We start from the raw sequence: 17,165 nt of genomic DNA, 5'->3' as shown, positions 1-17,165 counted from the left end.
AAAAAAAAAAAAAAAAAAAAAAGGGAGAGAGAGGGAGAAAAGTTTGGTCATGGATAGGGAATGAGTGATCAAAGCTGAGCCAAAGCTTCCTGTTACACCGGGACTATATATATATCGTGCCTTTAATGTTGGGGGATGCAGGCAGGCTGCTAGGAGGCTGGAGCACGAGCTGACTCCCTGCCTGATTTCCCAGCTCGCTCRCTGAGGTTTCTTCCACCGACCACAATGAACAAGTTCCTGTGCTGCACACTTGTGGTAAGTCCTTTCAGCGAGGTAGATAGGCTTTAAGATGCATCACGGCGTCAGAGAGGAGGCTGTAAAGACACAGAGGAGCCTTCTGTTTGGAGGGTTTTCTTTGTTTTGGTTTTCTTTTCTTTCTTTTTTTTCTTTTTCTTTTTTTGTCTTCTCTCCATTTTCCTGGTGAATCCGTTCGTTTCTATCACACTGGGCTTTCGCGGCGGGGTTTGAAGTCAGACGGACACTTGCCGCTTCAGGAAGGAAGCAGAGATTTTGATCACGCTCTCAAGGTAGTGGCACGGTTTGCTTTTCGTACGCCTTCTTTCTCTGCTTCCCCTCACCTTCTGTAAGGCTTCAGCATCCTGGCCCAACATTAAAACATCATATCGAGGAATGAATTTTAGAAAATGTAGGCTGGGATGTTTGCTTTTGGTTTACAAAAAGCTCCATCCTTGCCTATCTGTGTAATCTTATTTACAGTGGTGCTGGTCAGCATCTCAAATGCTGGGCTGGCTTTCTTACCCTGAAAAACCGCTGTGAACTCCAGAAAGATCTCAAAAGCACGAGCATGTGGTGCTTATTTTGGCTTAGAAAATTCAGCTTCATGTGCAAGAAAATGATGAATTGGTAGTTGTGTCAGTAGCTATTGCAGACAAAAGTTGTGTTATTAAATCCTAGATAAGCCCCTGCTTTAATAAGTTTTTGTTTACTTTGTTCTAGAAAGATATTTCCAAGTGCAAATTTAGAGATGTCAGCAGTGAAATAAATTTTTCAAAATATCATTTAATCTGTTTAGCTATATGAAATTTTGTATGACGTCAGACTAATTTAAAACTGTGCACAGACAAGATACTGTGTAATATCTATTTGCAGACTATTCATCCTTTGAATAAGAAAATATTTAAAGAAAAACATTAAAAATAATATTCAAAGTAGGCTGTTATGTATGCCAGCACAGCAACTTGTTTCTAGTTCGTTTTAATGAGTACATTAATGTTGTGGTAGGACATTAGAACTGAGCTCTGTTTATTCTGAAAGCTCTTTATAAATGTAGCAAGATTTCCAGGATCCAGTGAGTAATGCGTGTTTATTGCTTTCTGCATAACTTTCTGAAAGAGCTGTTTGAGAACAACCAAGAACAACCTTGAAACCCAAGTAACTAATGGTGCAAGGGCAGCAAAAATTGTTTGGCTGGTAGTCAGCAAATTGAAATGCAGGACTGTAACTTTTTCATCTAATGTATGATGGTCTTTGTCTGTACAAAAGCACAGGAAGTTAATTTGGGAATTTCAGCAATAGCTTGTTATCAGCTCGCCTTCTTATCAGTGCTTGTCATAAAATAATAACACATCAGCATTTTGGTCTTAAATAAATGTTATATGCCCATTCACGTCCTTTCATAAAGTAACAGTGTTGGGTGAAGTTCAGCGTAACCCTTGTTTAGAGCTGTCTCTGTCAGGGAGGGTGATTTTTGATTTATTTTATGGGCTGAGTCAGAATATGTCAGAATGGCAGGAGTATATATCAAAGAGCTTCAGRATTCAACTACAGGCTTTATTTAAAAGTAACTTACCTAATGTTATCATGAAATTTAAGCACTGCCAGCTGCGCCAGAGCTCAAAAGAGAAGTTTTAGTACCTGTTTCATAAGAAGGTGTGTAGGCACAAGACTGGTTCACGGTTGCGTGCGTTTGGCTTACACATCTTAAGCTTGGGTTGGAGGCACCAGAGGTAAAAAAGACAGTTTGGACTTGATGTACTTTCAGCTTTGGTCTCTTTACTTAACATTTCAAGAAAAGGGGACCTGCTGCGGTAGAGCGTGCATGTACGTGCTGTTTGCCGGAACACTAAAACTGCTTACGAACAGAGAAGCGTTATGAAATAGGGCTGAATTGAAAGAAATTCCCCAGAGTTGGATCTCGTTACTTGTCACGTAACTATCTTGACCCTTAAACATGACCTTTCTCTATTTTGGATCGCTGGATGCATGTGACATGCTTTTTCTGGCCTGCGTCTTGGGTTTGTTGTGTGTAGGCAGTAATGGCTTTGCAACCCGCTAGGGTAGGAGTTTTCTTTCTGTCTGTCTGTCTTTCTTTCCTTCCTTCTTTCTTTCTGTCCGTCTGTCTTTGTGTTTATTGGTTAAAAATAAAACACTGAAGTTACTAGAAGAATTTTTAAAAGATATTGTCGTAGTTTGAATTACACCCTTTACTCTAATCTCGTACAAACTTTAATTTTGCTCCTTTTGTACTTCTATATTAGTAGATTTGTTACTCTGATGGACTTCCTGGAGAAAAACACCTGTTTCCATATARTGCTGGACATACTGTTTCTCTAGGTAGATGGTCAGTTATTAGTAACCCTGTTCAATGCAGAGGCAGACCGTGGTCACGGCTGTAACATCCTAGGTTTGGGTTAGCTCTAAATCTTGCTGTCACTGATGAAAAATGTTCCAAAATATGATTTATGGATGAGATACATCTTTGGGGTGCATAGCTGGTTAGTGTTTTTTACTATCTTCTTCCACAAGCTTCAAGGAAAATGTAATTCACATAAACGAAGACTTTCAGTTTAGCATTTCTTTGGTAATGCACTAAACTGCTTTTACATTGAACATCATTTTCCTACCACTGAAAATGAAACAGTAGTTTAGACCTCTCAATTGCTTTCTAAATGACAGCTAACTGTCTCACAAAATCTCTGCTAGATTTTAATTGCTACTGTATTGCTTTACTTATGGAGAAGTGAAGACAGAGGTTGATACCCMTGGTTTTGAACACAGGTGGCTCAGAAGAGTTACTAGTCATATCCCTTATATAAAAGAGAGGTCTCGTCTTTGCAAAACATCTTCCATGCAAAAGGAGGCCTTGTTATGTCCAAAGTGAGTGGATAGGTCCTTTTGTCCTGAAACGGCTGACAGAGCGGTGAAACAGCTTTATATGTGAATCTCAGGCCATTAAAATGACTCAGTTTTAGCTTTCATTTGTGTGCCGGACACTCAGTTGTGGCCTGCCRAAAGGTGCGTTTAGTTTGGGCTGCAATCTGAGTGAATTATGGCGTACATAGTTCTCCACAGAGAACTCCATCATCCCAGAGAAGTCAGACTTGGTGATTGCATGGAAGCCCCCAAAACAGCCAGGCAAGGAAGATGAGGTCTGGGCATCTCCCAGCTGACCAGACGAACAAGAGTCATTTCGCTTTAGATCAGTCATTTGTAACAGATGGTCAGGGCAGCATGACAGTGCCTTGTATGGGACCCTGAGGTACTGTTYGGATTTGCAGAGCTACTGATTACGGGGGCCTATCTAATACCTTTCAGCACTATATTTTGCTGCTCAGATGTTTCACTGGAGCATTCTGCCTAAGAGCTGAGGGGTAGGTCAAGGCTTCTTGCTTTAGCTTTATCCAAATAGTTGATATAAAGGCAAAGTAGGAGAGTTGTGAGGTTTTACTTTGAACCCAACGCAAACACTAGCAGCCATCTGACAGATGCCTTCAGCGATTATTTATCAAGCAGGAAAATATGCTTCGGTATGGCTGTGGAATGCAAAACAGAACAGATTTATCTTTCTCAGCAAATTAAACATTCTCCTTTGGTCTACAACCCGAAACCACAAAGCCAAGCTATATAATAATATTTTCGTATGCTCAAAAACCACTTTTTTTCTCTCACAAAGCAGTGATTTAAAGGGATGATGCTTGAAGGACTTTTGCTGTATGTGCTTTGTCTTCTAGTTCATTTTAATTCAACAAGAAAAAGCAAGCAGCTCTTTGCCTTACATTTAAAGATGAAAGGAAAGGGCGTGTACTTCTTTTAATGCCCAGGATTCAAAATGAAATTTCACAATCGCATTATTTTTCTTTCAAGAATATCTTCTAAAGGCTCAAAGAAATGGACTGTACAGGCCTTTTATGTTACAACTGATGGCTTTGTGTATGCTGACATAAAGAAGGTATGGAAAAATACTGCTTTAGGCCTAATATGTTGAGAATCAACAATCAAAGGGTTGCTTTTTAACCTTGGGTAACTCATTTTAAGTAAAATGTCAAAATACATTAAATATAGTAAGTGACAATACAAAAACACAAAATTACAAAAATATATAAAATACTAGCCAATCCAATTTGGACAACCTTCTCTAAGCTAAAGGCTCCATTATGGTTGTGAGCAAACCCTGCTTAAAGCATCTTGCAGTACTTATTGTTATGACACTGACTCTAGACTTACATTGCAGTATTTAAAATTGATCCTAACTGTTTACACAGAGAAGTCCTTTCTCAGAGGAAGCCAGGATTTGGCCTTGAGAGATGATGAAGACTGAGTTTTTCTGTCTTTTCAGAACTGGGCCCATGACAATAGGGGGGAAATTTCACCTTATAGATTGATARATGTAGCTGATGATATTAGATTTTTTTTTGTTTTAGCAATTATTTTGTTACTAATAACATTTCCTATTCATATGACAGAATAACCTTTGGGATTGCTTTTAAAATTGAGTCTTGCTTTTCACTACCCTTGGGAAGACCCTTTCCAAATGAGCGTGCTTTGAATCAAGCTAAAAGTTAATTTGCTGAGATGAACAAGATGCCAGGTATCGTTGCCTTCCAGAAAGGATTATAAAGAATATGCTTAGGATCTAAAATTGAAGCAAACAGCCTAGATCTTTTGAATCCATTACTTTGCTCTTCCAGGAAACCAGACTTCATCATTTGTTTTCAGAAATGCGTCAAGAGCTGTATTTTAAGCAATTATGTTTTCATATACTCTGATAATGCCATCTCTTAAAGCCAAGGCTGAGGTATTTAGTACTTCTCTCACCCTTACATAACAGACATTCAGCTCAATCAAAGGTTTTATCTAAGTAAGGATTTGCTACCAAGTTAGTCCTAGTATGGCTTAGGAGGAGAAAGGTCAGGAATGACATTAAATGCATTTAATTAGCATTTAATCTGGATCAGGAACGTGCTTCTGAAGGGCTTCTCTGAATTGTCTTGATTTACTGTGTTTTAGTTCGTACATCAGAGCAGACTTGAAGTGCACAAAGTGGATTTACAAAAGTAAGCTGGATTGATGAAAGTAAATCCAAAGACAGACTCCATAGACCCACCAGATGTGCTCCAGCGAGTAAGGGCTGCTTGGTCTATGGAACCAGGCTGGTGTTGGTCCTAAATCCCTCCTCACCCTGAAACATGCAAAATAAGGATATCAAGTTCTTGGCACCAACCATTTTGCTCTACAAATCTCCTCTTACAAGTGACATAACTTGTTAATGTAAGCACAGCTGAGGGTATTCTTGACTCTGTAACTGGCCAGGGGAAGGGATAAGTTAGTGAAGTTCCCACTAGCCTACTYTGTAAGCTGGGGAACAGAAGTGGTCTTTCCATTCTATTAGTGAAGCTCTCAGACCAGTTCTGGGAGTCCAGGTTACTTCAGTAAAACTATCAGAAATCACACCTAATTGCCTTGAACCATTCTCACAGAATCACGAAATGGTTGAGGTCAGAAGRGACCTCTGGAGATCATCCAGTCCACCCAYCCCTGCTCAAGCAGAGTCACATAGACTAAAGATCTCATCCAGGAGGATTTTGAATATCTCTAGAGAAGGAAACTCCACAGCCTCTCTGGGCAACCTGTTCCAGGGCTCCGTCACTCTCACAGTAAAGAAGTTTTTCCTCATATTCAGGTGGAACTTCCTGTGTTTCAGTTTGTGCCCATTGCCTCTTGTTGCATGGCACCACTGGAAAGAGTTTGTCCCCATCCCCTTGACACCCTCCCTTCAGGTACTTRTACACATTGATAAGATCCCCCCTCAGTCTTCTCTTCCCCAGGCTAAGGAGGCCCAGCTCTCRCAGCCGTTCCTCGCAGTAGTCGAGATGAGGCTGAGTAGAGTGGCAGGATCACCTTGCTCAATCTGCTGGCAACACTCTTTCTAATGCACCCCAGGATCCTCACCTTTTTTTCTATAAAACTTCTGAAAATTTGATTACTTTTATTTTGGCACTTAATGTAGGTTTGAGACTAACTTCTGGTTTTCAGGTTATATATTAAATACTTATTAATACTCAAATGAGCTAGCCACTTTCTATTGCCATAGAAGGAAATCTTACAGTTCTATTATCTATGCRTTACTAGGGGATCTATAGTAGTTTTGTGAAGAATTATGATATCTTGGATTGGCATCTAGAAATGTACTTAACCATAGACAAATGGCTGTACTGGGTCTAAGAAAAAAACATGAAAAAAAAAAGCCCTAAAAATCTCCATATCCTCTCTGTGACAGAAATTGATAACTGACACAGAGAGGAGAGTTTAAGAAAAAAGGGAACATACAGTGATATTTCTCCAAAGCATTTTTCCAGAATCAAGTGATTTTTGGTTTGGAATCTCCTGGCCAGGAAGTGATATTTGTGTTTAACAGATTTTTAAAAAATTATTTGTATGTTTATTAGAATTTTCCTTCGTTTCTTTGTCAAATTGTCTTTTGAATACAGCTGTCTGCAATATTCTGTACCAAGGGGTTCCACAGCTTACCTGTGTTTATAAGTTTGTAATAGTTATAATATAATAAGAAAAAATGATCTAGCTCTGTGTTCAAAATGAAATATAAAATGTTCTGGTAAAATATTGAAATATTAATTGCATTTCTAGCTTTAGTTTGACTGAAGAGTCTTTGGTAATAATTATTTACAAAGTAGAAGAATTTGAGCGGGCGTGTGGCTCAGCCAATGACTGAYTGATTGTTGCAGCTCCATAATATGTGTTTCTGGGAATGAAGAGGGCTGGAATGTGATCTTCTTTTAAAAACACAAAGAAACAAATCAAATGTCAAGTCCAATGGCCCTTTTTGATGCTGATCTGTTAATCCTATTATTACATTTATTGGTTATGTTCATTTATATTACTAGTATTCTGCTCAGCAGCAATAATACACAGCTATTTGTGCCTCCAAAGGGAAAACTTAGCATAGTCTCAAACATGTATCGTTCACGTATTTTTTGATCCTCTGTCTGGCCCTATGCAGTGATTTTTTTTTTCAAGTGATAAAATTCAGATCAATTTCTTTCTGGACCTGAGTCAAATTGGTTTCGGTTCTTATCAGATTGCTTCATATAGTGGTTGGTTCTCCAGGAAGCAAGTGCCTCCGTTTTTCCCCACAAAACCCCCTGCTCTCATATCCTCATTGTTGAAGTTGAACACTTTCAAATCCTGACTCATCCCCTGCAGCAAAATCGCTTACTTGGCTCTCATATATGATTTCCAAAGGAAATTTTCAAGTATGCAAAATAGACAAAACTTGTTGCTGTTACTCCTCTACATTACAAGACGAGCCAGGCATTCATGACATGAGACCTGTTGAGTACCTGAAAATGTGACCAAGTGCGGAGGATGCACAACCCCGAGGAGCAGGGTCTGTTGCTGCAGAGACAGCTTGGGGTTTGTAGTGGACTCGTGCATCACACAGTGGGAAAACTAGTGTTTCTGCGCTAGGACATGCTGAAATATCTGACTGCTGTCCCAAATCATTTTCACAGTGATGTCCTATTTTCAACTCTATTTCTGAAGCTCTTGGGTTTCCATAGACATCTGCATGACATGCTGGTTTATGCTTGTCTTTGCAGCATGTGCACCTCATGTTAGTCTGAGATATTCTGTAATCCTGTATGAGAATGAGTGTGTCCATGCAAGCATTGGCCTCTGTGGGATGGATGTTTAATTCTTGCTATATTATCTAATCCTGAATAAAAATCCTAGAAGAAAACCTGACTGTTAACATCAACAACTGATGAGATTTCAAGGACTTCTTTGTTACTAGGTTAATAGCTGCAGAGTTGCCAAGGATGAGTGCATTTTTTCATCAACAGAAAGACATTCACTTTTTAAAAATGTGCTGCACCCTGTTATTAAGTAGATCCCATGAAATAGATCCAGGCATTTAAGAAAAATTGATCTGCATGTCATCAACAAACTTCAATGAGAAATAAGGAATTTCTCACAGTGGAAGGCATTGTGCTTTGAGAYCAAAAGAAAAAGTGGATTCTCCACCTATGAAAATCACAGATGAAAATTGGACAAATTGCAGGGCTTAGTCAAGAGTAACTAACCAGAAGAGGATGTGGGGAATATCCATACTATCTGGTATAGCCAAATAAAAAGAGGATTCATAAACAGGCAACAGGACACTGCAATTAAGAACACTCTGTTAGGCAGTAAGAGTTCTTATTTTAGGTACCTAATATTAGTTGGTGGCAATGCTGTGACTTGTGCAGGTGCAGATCAGTGATTCAGTTGTCCTTTCAAGTCTTAATAAGAATTTCACATAAGAGGTGCAGCTCTGTGGCAAGAGCGAGGCCCCTAAGTGAAGCTTCTTTAGGAAAGTTAGAATCTGAATGAATATAAAGAGTTAATTTCCCTTACTCTTTGGGAACATGTACATCAGAAAAAAAAAAAAAAAGTAAAATATCTTCTTGAAACTAAATTGGCAACCCTGTATTAGCTAACTGTGATGAAAATAGMAATGATGACAAGTCGGCTAGATCTTTAATTTAGATGGACCTATACATAGAAAAATTTCATCATTAGAGCCAGTTTACTTCATCTTTATAGGATGAGCAAGTTTTAATAGAGAAGCAGCACGTCRATCATGCAGCCTTCAGGCAGAGCTGAGGTCTCGACCTGAAACCCCAGCTCAAGGCTGACCACATGGGGCTATTCTTCGGGAAGTACGCAAGAGTTCTGTTTTTGAAGGGCTGTGAGAATCACATAACCAAATTTTGAGTTAGAGTAGACCAAAATGACAYGATCTCTAAGCTGTCGCTACAGAAGGGCAGGGTCATCTCAGACCGCTAGTTCCGAAATCGCACCAAAATGTAGATTATTGCGGGAAGCTGCAGGGATTGTGGCTGTCATGATTTCCGTAAGGGCTGAACCGGTTCCTCCGGACAGAGCTAAGCATTCCCCGAGTGTACTTTTGAACAGGAAGTGAAAGCATTGGTCTGACCTATTCCAGCTTGTGTGACTAAGTCTTTAATGTAATGTAACTTCCACCGCTGCAGCATWCTTTACCTCCTTCTGAAGCTACATCTTTATAGTTGAAGTAGCTGCCATGTTTCATCTCAAGAGTCATTTAATTTTAATTCAAAATTAATGAAAGGCATTAAAAAGTAACACACATTGTTCATTTCCAGTAAAAATAAATATTGTAAGGAATCATCCTTTAAAGATACCTCCAGTAAATGGGGCAGTACACTTAGGAGATTTGTACACTCAGACACTTGCCATTTCTTTTGCATCTGAAGTGTCTGATGTTTAAGAGTGCAAAATTCCCATCTTGCTGTGCACTGAGCATGATGCAAAGGAAATTAACAGGCTAAKTTCTCTGATACCAGGAGGTTAAAAAGATCATTGCCCAGTGATTTTAAAAGGGTGTAAGCGGGAGAATAATAGRATCTATAGCTGTAGATGAACGAAGAACAAGGAAGTACTTATATTGGTAAGATTTTCTGGATAAAATCCAAAAGGTTTCCCGTTCAGAGATAGACATGGGAGAGTCTGGAAGCTGGCTAATATTTTCTAAATTTCTAACATAAACATTTGATTGAAGATAGGGACAGGATTAAACTCATAAACTCATTAAAATCTAGGTTTCTTTGTGTTGCCACTTAGGACTAAAGTGAACAATTTTTTATTTTCCCATCACTAGCTCTTGGATATTTCTGTTAAGTGGACCATCCAGGATCTCTCTCCTCCAAAGTATCTCCATTATGACCCAGGAACATCTCGTGAACTGACGTGTGACCAGTGCCCTCCTGGATCCTACGTAAAGCGGCACTGTACGGCTACCAGCAAGACGCAGTGTGCCCCATGTCCGGACCAGTACTATGCCGAAGACTGGAACAGCAACGACGAGTGCCAGTACTGCAACACCGTTTGCAAAGAACTGCAATATGTTAAGCAAGAATGCACGAGCACACAGAACCGCGTCTGTGAGTGCATCGAAGGGAGATACCTYGAGCTAGAGTTTTGCTTAAAGCACACGGAGTGTTCTCCTGGTTTCGGTGTTGCACAGCCAGGTATGTATCTGTTCTCAATAAGCACTGAATTAATTAGAGTTCTACAATGCACRAAGTGAGGACTTGTGGCACTTACAAGATTAGGAGGCAGGCTTGTCCGGAGGAAATTACAGGATGGTAAATTGTAAAGCCAATTGAACCTGTCCCTGGTCTGCATTGTTTGGACTGTAGCCAAAGGAACATTTCTCAGTGGAATATCCCAGCTCCTTCTGTAATATATTACTTAATGGCAGTAGCAAATGCAGCAAATTGCACTCTAATGAGAAATATGATGGATTATCCCTTTTAAAGGAACATTATCTGGAATGTAGTATTTGTGTGTGTGATAAATAATGTTTTTCATTTTGAAATCTACTGTTTCAAGGAACAGTATATCTTGACAAACACGAGGAGCAGTAAGTGCTTTGACACCTAGTGTATAATTATAACACAATATTAATATAGCTCTAGCATCAGAGCAATATGTGGTAATAATTAATTATCAATGCTTTAAGTGGAACTCTTAGTGAAATTGTTACCTTTTCTTTGTTAAATAAACTGGTACCATGTATGTCTGACAGGAATAGAATGAAATGAAGTTTTTCAGTAGAGCGTATTCCTCATTATAGACAACATAATTGTTAAACCAATAGTAAGTTCTTCTCTGAAAACAAAATACATTCTTTATCATTTGGCAAATGCCATGGCCCAGTTTAGTTCCGGTATTTAATATGGCCTAAAAGAACTGTAAACTGTCATTGTGCCGGAGGTTGATCACTGCCTAGAGAAGGACACCAAGAAAGGGAACACGGAAAGTCAAGAAGCGTCTCAGATATGAAGCTGAAGGAAACCAATCTCCAAAGCTCTGGAATTACTTCCCTAGTAATTTCATATATGCAGTAAGAAATTAGGGCTAGCCAGAACATCGTAGAGCTATGCTGGTCAAGAGATAGTCAGGAGTGTTTTCTCCAGTTATTAATATCTTGCTGGAGAATAACTTTGATGTAATGAGTAATGTAGCTGCTGTAGAGCGTCACTATTCCCTGAGTAACTGACTAATTAAAAACTAACTTGGTGCCACATCTGCTTGTGGCACTTTTAAGGATTTCCGTGCAGTTCCACTAGCAGCTACCACATTTCAGTATTAGAAATCTTCACTAACCTAAATTGTTTTATCCAACGGCTTGGGTCACTGAGGTTTCACTGTACCTTAGCAGCAAGTCAAAAGGGGACGGAAACAAAATTCCCAGAAAGCCCATGTGGGAAATGCACAAAGAAACATAAATTGAGCAAACCACCTGCTGCATCCCTGGAAGAACATTGAAACCATGACTACAAATTTGGATCCCTCAGTTCAAAATGAAGCAAACTTTGGAAGAAGATAAATTGTTGAATCGTATAATTTATTGGAAAGTTGGTTTCCAAAAGCGCATCAGAATGAACAGACTAAACCCAAGCAGACCTCAAACAAGGAACAAAAACATTGTAAAAATAATTTTGTCCCTTTGAGTCAATATTCAGTTTTTGAGTTGAGACATTGACTAAGAATTTAATAAGTGTGAGCCACATCATTGTGTTCTCACTTTCTGCCGTGTGGCACCATGAATTGTATTGATTTAAACTCAGGTGAAATAAAGCCTGAGTGTATAAAAAAATGCTTCCACTGCAACATAGGGAGATAGTGTGATCCAGTGCCTGGTTCAGGGCTTAGAGGACTGGAAATCTGACCGTGGTTCCTCATTGCCAGCTGCTCGTGGTCATGCTGGGCAAATCACTTTACCTCAGTAGTCCCCATTTGTGAGTGCAAATTAAGGTTTGTTCCTTTCTGCAGCAGCCAGCCCTATGCCTGGCAGAGCTTCTGGTAGCAGTTCGCATGGGAATTAGCACTGCTACGAGGCAGCGTTATCTCCCCTGCAGCATCTGCTGTTCCCCTTGAGAGAACGGGGGATTCCAGGCAAATTGAAGGGAGCGGCAGAGGGTGGCCGGGCCGGGACGCGGCAGTTTGTGCCCTGAACACGAGACACCAGATAAGCAGTGAAGAAGAAGCTGGCAAATGCTGGAGATTACTTTATACTCAACCCTGAGAATGCTGATGATTATCCGTTTTATTTCCCTCTTGGATGAAGAAGGTTACATAGGAAACTCTAAAAAGGGAGATCAACTGTTTGCAGGGACTTTCTCCTTTCTTCCCTTTCCAAGCTGCTGGAGCACAGGAATAACATGTCTGTAGTAGCGAGGGTTACTAAAAATTCAGACTTCCCCACAGTGCTGATTGCTGCCTGTGCAGGTGCAATAGGCGATAGTGTGTTGGTTGGACTTCTGTGTAATCTAGATCCAAAAGCAGCGGGTGTTCTGCAGGAAAATGTGAGGGCAGACCTGCATGCAGCCTTCCACCATTTGCTGCTGCTTGTAGGGGGCTGGAAGCACAGGTTGATTTGTTTTTAAGCAATATATGGGCTCTCTGATTTTAAGTGCACAAAAACTAAAAGCGCTTTGTTTTCACTTATCTACTGAAAGAAGTGYGAGATCATGAGTATGCAAATATTATTACTTATTTCGTGGCTATCAGAAATCTTGAGCTTCATAGTCTTTTTTTTCTCTAAGCAAATGCTCAAAATATAAAATCTACCTAAAAGCTAACGTTAAAATAAGCATCCACATGCAAATACTCCCAAAATACACTAGATGGAGGCATTTTCATATTCAAATATCATTTCCAATTATAAAAAAAGAATTTTAAGCATATGCTTAAGTCTATATTCAATAATGCAAGAATGGTATTAGACTTTAGACACTTGCATAAGTGTTTGCTAAATAAAGATGACTTGGGGTGAACATAAAGCATTTATTAGTGCTGTTATTTTCTTGTCACTGCTGACTAGGCTGTTTGTGTTATTTCAGATCTCATGCTTTCATTTTCTTCCTCTAAGTCAATTTGGTAGACTTAAATAAAATATTACTCAATTGTTGTATCATATGTTTAAGTCTAGAGCAATAACTATGTGATTATAGTAGCCAAACACCACGTAAAAATATGTATGTATATTAATTTTTTGCTATATTGGATATATTTTATTTACTTTAAATATTTTTTTCAGTCCAAGAAAAATTTCAGAAATATTTCTTGCATTCTATTTTTCAAAATAGTTTCAAACTTGAAAGGTGAAAGTACAGTTCAGAGGGTCTTAGYTGATCTTTAGCTGAGTTACATTTTTGGCTGGAATTAAATAATCCTTCCTAGTAATGTTCTGCATGGGTATTACAAAGTAGAATTTAGTGTCTTGTGCCAGTTAATKGTTTTACAGGGTATTTGTAGGGATGAAAGATGGTCAGACATCATGTAATGTCTAAATAGACTCAAGTAATTATTAATTTACAAGATCTTATAGGTGCTGGTAACACGTATATGTGCAAGAACATTATTTACTCTATTAYTCCAGGAGGAACATCACTCTCTGAAAATCTCTTTTGTTTTTAAAAATTAAAGCTTTTTTTTGTCCTAAATATTCTTCCTTCTTACATGGGAAACACGAAGAGCAGAAGTCATCACAATTTTGAGAGGGATATATTCACGCATTTTTGTAGTCCTGTATTTTTTTTTTTAACAATTTAGCTTATATGTAAGTGGATGTTTTGTTTTCCTGTTTCCAAAGGTACCCCTGAGAGTGACACTGTATGTAAGAGATGTCCAGAAGGATATTTCTCGAATGAAACATCATCCAAAGCGGCTTGTCAAAAACACACAAACTGTAGTGCACTGGGTTTGAAGATAGCGTTGAAGGGAAATGCAGTTCGTGACAACGTGTGCCAGGGAAATACAGATACATCAGCTCAAAAATGTGGCATAGGTGCGTATGATATTAAAGAAGGGTTCCCTGAAAACATACCTTTGATTATTGTTAAAATGAAAGTATCAGCRTTTATGATAAAAGCATCTAAAGGTGTTAGTCATTTACCTGCTRTAGTGACGGATATAGTAGAACTGTAGCTACCGTAGGTCAGAGCGAAGGGAACTCAAGCACAGAGGGCGACTGTGAGGACCACTCTTCAGTTCTTAGTGTTTTTAAAACTCTTCTCTTATCATCCTTGCTGCACACTATTTTTTTCAGAGATGAGCAGTGTAACTGAGATCAAAACAATTGACATATTTTTTTTTCTCTCTTTTCTTTTAGATGTAACCCTGTGCGAGGAGGCTTTGTTTAGGTTTGCTGTTCCTAATCAGCTCACACCTAACTGGCTGAACATACTGGCAGACAGTCTGCCTGGGACAAAGGTCAACACAGAACATATAGAAAGGATTAAGCAAAGGCACAGTTCTCAAGAGCAGACCTTCCAACTCTTGAAATTGTGGAAGCAGCAAAACAAAGAGCAAGATATAGTCAAGAAGATTATCCAAGGTACCTTGTATTGATAGCACGTATGTTAGAAGCAACCTTCTAACAGGCATTTTACAAATTGTGTGGGGTSGAATCCCCTCTGGTGATAGGGTATGCTCTGAGTTGGAGGTGCAGGGGTGGGTTTGGCTGAGGGGTGTTGGTGCAGGAGCACCGACGCTGAGGTCAGCTGAATGGGGGTAACTAGGAGCAAGATTCAGCTTTTTACACTCAGTTCTGCCCAGACTTGCCACACATGGCCCCTTTGGGAGCATGCGTGGTGTCCAAGTCTGGATCCCCTTTGAGGGCTGTACAGCCCGCGGAAACGTTTCCCACAGCGATGTCTGAGCAGCGGCTGTTGAGGTTAGAGGGAGCTGGATGTGTACAACTGAGAGTCCAATTTCTTTTAAAATAAAGCACTACCAGTGCTGATTGACAGCTCAGACAGAGACATCTTTTGCAGAGTGGGGACAGCCTGGGAATACRACTGAAGAGCTTTCCCTTCTTCTTGCCTTCTGGTAGCTATTTGTCATGCCAATTCACGGCTTTGTTTGCGCTGAAGCTGCCCGTACTGGTGCCAAAGGTGGAACAGTGCTGCAATGTTAGCACTGAGATTTTTATGAAAGCCAGGCCACCTCTTTTCATGTAAGCCACCATCAACAACCACCACATTTTAATGACCTTTTGTCTACAAGAAGTAGATTAGAAGAATGCTGTTGCTTTTTCATCATCTTTTGAATATGTATGGTTATGTCAGATTGTGAAGTGTCTAAAATGCTTCAAAAACTGAAATGGCAGTGCTTATTTCAGCAAAGCTTGCCTAGACATTTCCAAATTAAGAAGAGAAAATTATTCATTCTCTGGAACCAAACATTAGGAATCCTACCATGTCTAGGGAACCTTTTGCAAGATGCSTGAAAAAAGTTTATAGAAATACATACTTGCTACTAATTTTGTGTAGTTTGGGGCTGTTTGTATTTGCAAAGTTAATTACAATCTTAAGGGCTTTTCAAGATTGGAGCCTAAAATAGCATTACTAATATAATTATTTGAAATAAAATTAAAAAATATGGGAAGGAGTATTCACCTTTATGTTTTAGAAGTTTTTTTGCAGAACATCATTAAGTTGTAATGCGTTGTACTTATGGCTCTTCTTTTTGCTTTATTTAGATATTGATCTTTGTGAAAATAGTGTCTTAAAACATATTGGCCACCCTAATCTCACCTTTGAACATCTCAACACACTGATGGCAAGCTTACCAGGCAAGAAAGTGGRAAAAGAAGATATCGAGCGCACAATGAAACTGTGTCAACCTACGGAACAAATTCTGAAGCTGCTCAATTTGTGGAGAATAAAGAATGGAGACCAAGACACCATTAAAGGTTTAATGTATGGACTGAAGCACTTGAAAACATACCACTTTCCAAAAACAACCATCCAAAGTCTGAAGAAGGTGATAAAGTTTCTTCACAGATTTACAATGTATAGATTATACCAAAAACTGGTTTTAGAAATGATAGGGAACCAAGTTAAATCGGTGAAAGTAAGATGTGTCTAACTCAAGATACTTTTCATTCTCCATTGACTATTTTTCCCTAATTACTGCCAGCAGTAATTAAACTGGAACATTGTTTCCCTACATTATGTCTTTCTATTTATAGAAATGCCTGACTGGAGTAGCTCTAAGTCTTTTGCAGTGTTCTTGGAGGGTATTTTTATAAAATCATTTTTGTAAAAGCTATTAACCTGTTGGTAACACTAAGAGCCTGATTATGCATTTTGCACATTCAGAATTGAAAAGCCCCACTATAGTCACTAGATGAGAGAAGAATGCTGGACCAGGCTCTAATACAGTATTTGCTATTTATATTCCTTAAGGTATAAACATTTTTGTTGTACATATTTATTAAGTTAAATGGAAATTGTATGAGACTGAATTTTAGGAAGAGAAATGAAAAGCACACTGTATATATTCTAGTTAAACAAAAATGATCTCATCTATTTTTCTGGCAAAATTTTGTAGCATGCTCTAAAAGTTCTTAATTCTTTACATTGTATATTTGAAAAGTATAATTGCATAGTTTTATCTGTATAAGTTGTGGTATCTTTTGGTAGAGATGTTTTAATTTATCCGATGATTTTAACTCAAATACGGTGAAAATATAGCGTAAGTGACCTGAATATTTAAATATTCTGTGAGAAAGTGAATGTATCATATTTAAGAAGCTGGATTTTTACATAGAATTTATAACCTTATTTTATAAAACAATTAAATTTTTCAGTTTACGTTTTGAGTGATGTTTTACTCTCGACTCTGAAATGGGCAGGAACAACAAAGACGAGCGGCATAGATTTTGCTGCTTATCATGGGCTTGGCTGCCTACTACCCCCTGCCTGTTCTAGTAGTTAATACRTGAGCCAAGTAAATATTGACCAGCACTAGATTGTCACAGTCGCCATGCAGGTGTCAAAGAACCTAAAAAGTACGAAAGATTCGAGCTGATA

General features: G+C 38.8%; 1 protein-coding gene across 1 annotated transcript; it reads left to right on the top strand.

Moving 5' to 3' along the window:
• Positions 1-9: 9 nt before the first annotated feature.
• On the top strand, positions 10-16,903 carry TNFRSF11B (TNF receptor superfamily member 11b). The gene is made up of 5 exons (XM_085312014.1): positions 10-255; positions 9,938-10,307; positions 13,940-14,134; positions 14,459-14,683; positions 15,830-16,903. The coding sequence occupies exons 1-5, from the start codon at positions 226-228 to the stop codon at positions 16,216-16,218; spliced, it is 1,209 nt and encodes a 402-aa protein (XP_085168140.1). The 5' UTR covers positions 10-225; the 3' UTR covers positions 16,219-16,903.
• Positions 16,904-17,165: the final 262 nt, after the last annotated feature.

Source organism: Rhea americana, unplaced genomic scaffold, assembly GCF_003343005.1.
Source record: "Rhea americana isolate MKP2758 unplaced genomic scaffold, rheAme1 scaffold_0, whole genome shotgun sequence".
Classification (NCBI taxonomy): Eukaryota; Metazoa; Chordata; class Aves; order Rheiformes; family Rheidae; genus Rhea; species Rhea americana.
The sequence above is the reverse complement of the archived record's forward strand: the minus strand, read 5'-3'. Positions and strand labels throughout refer to the sequence as shown.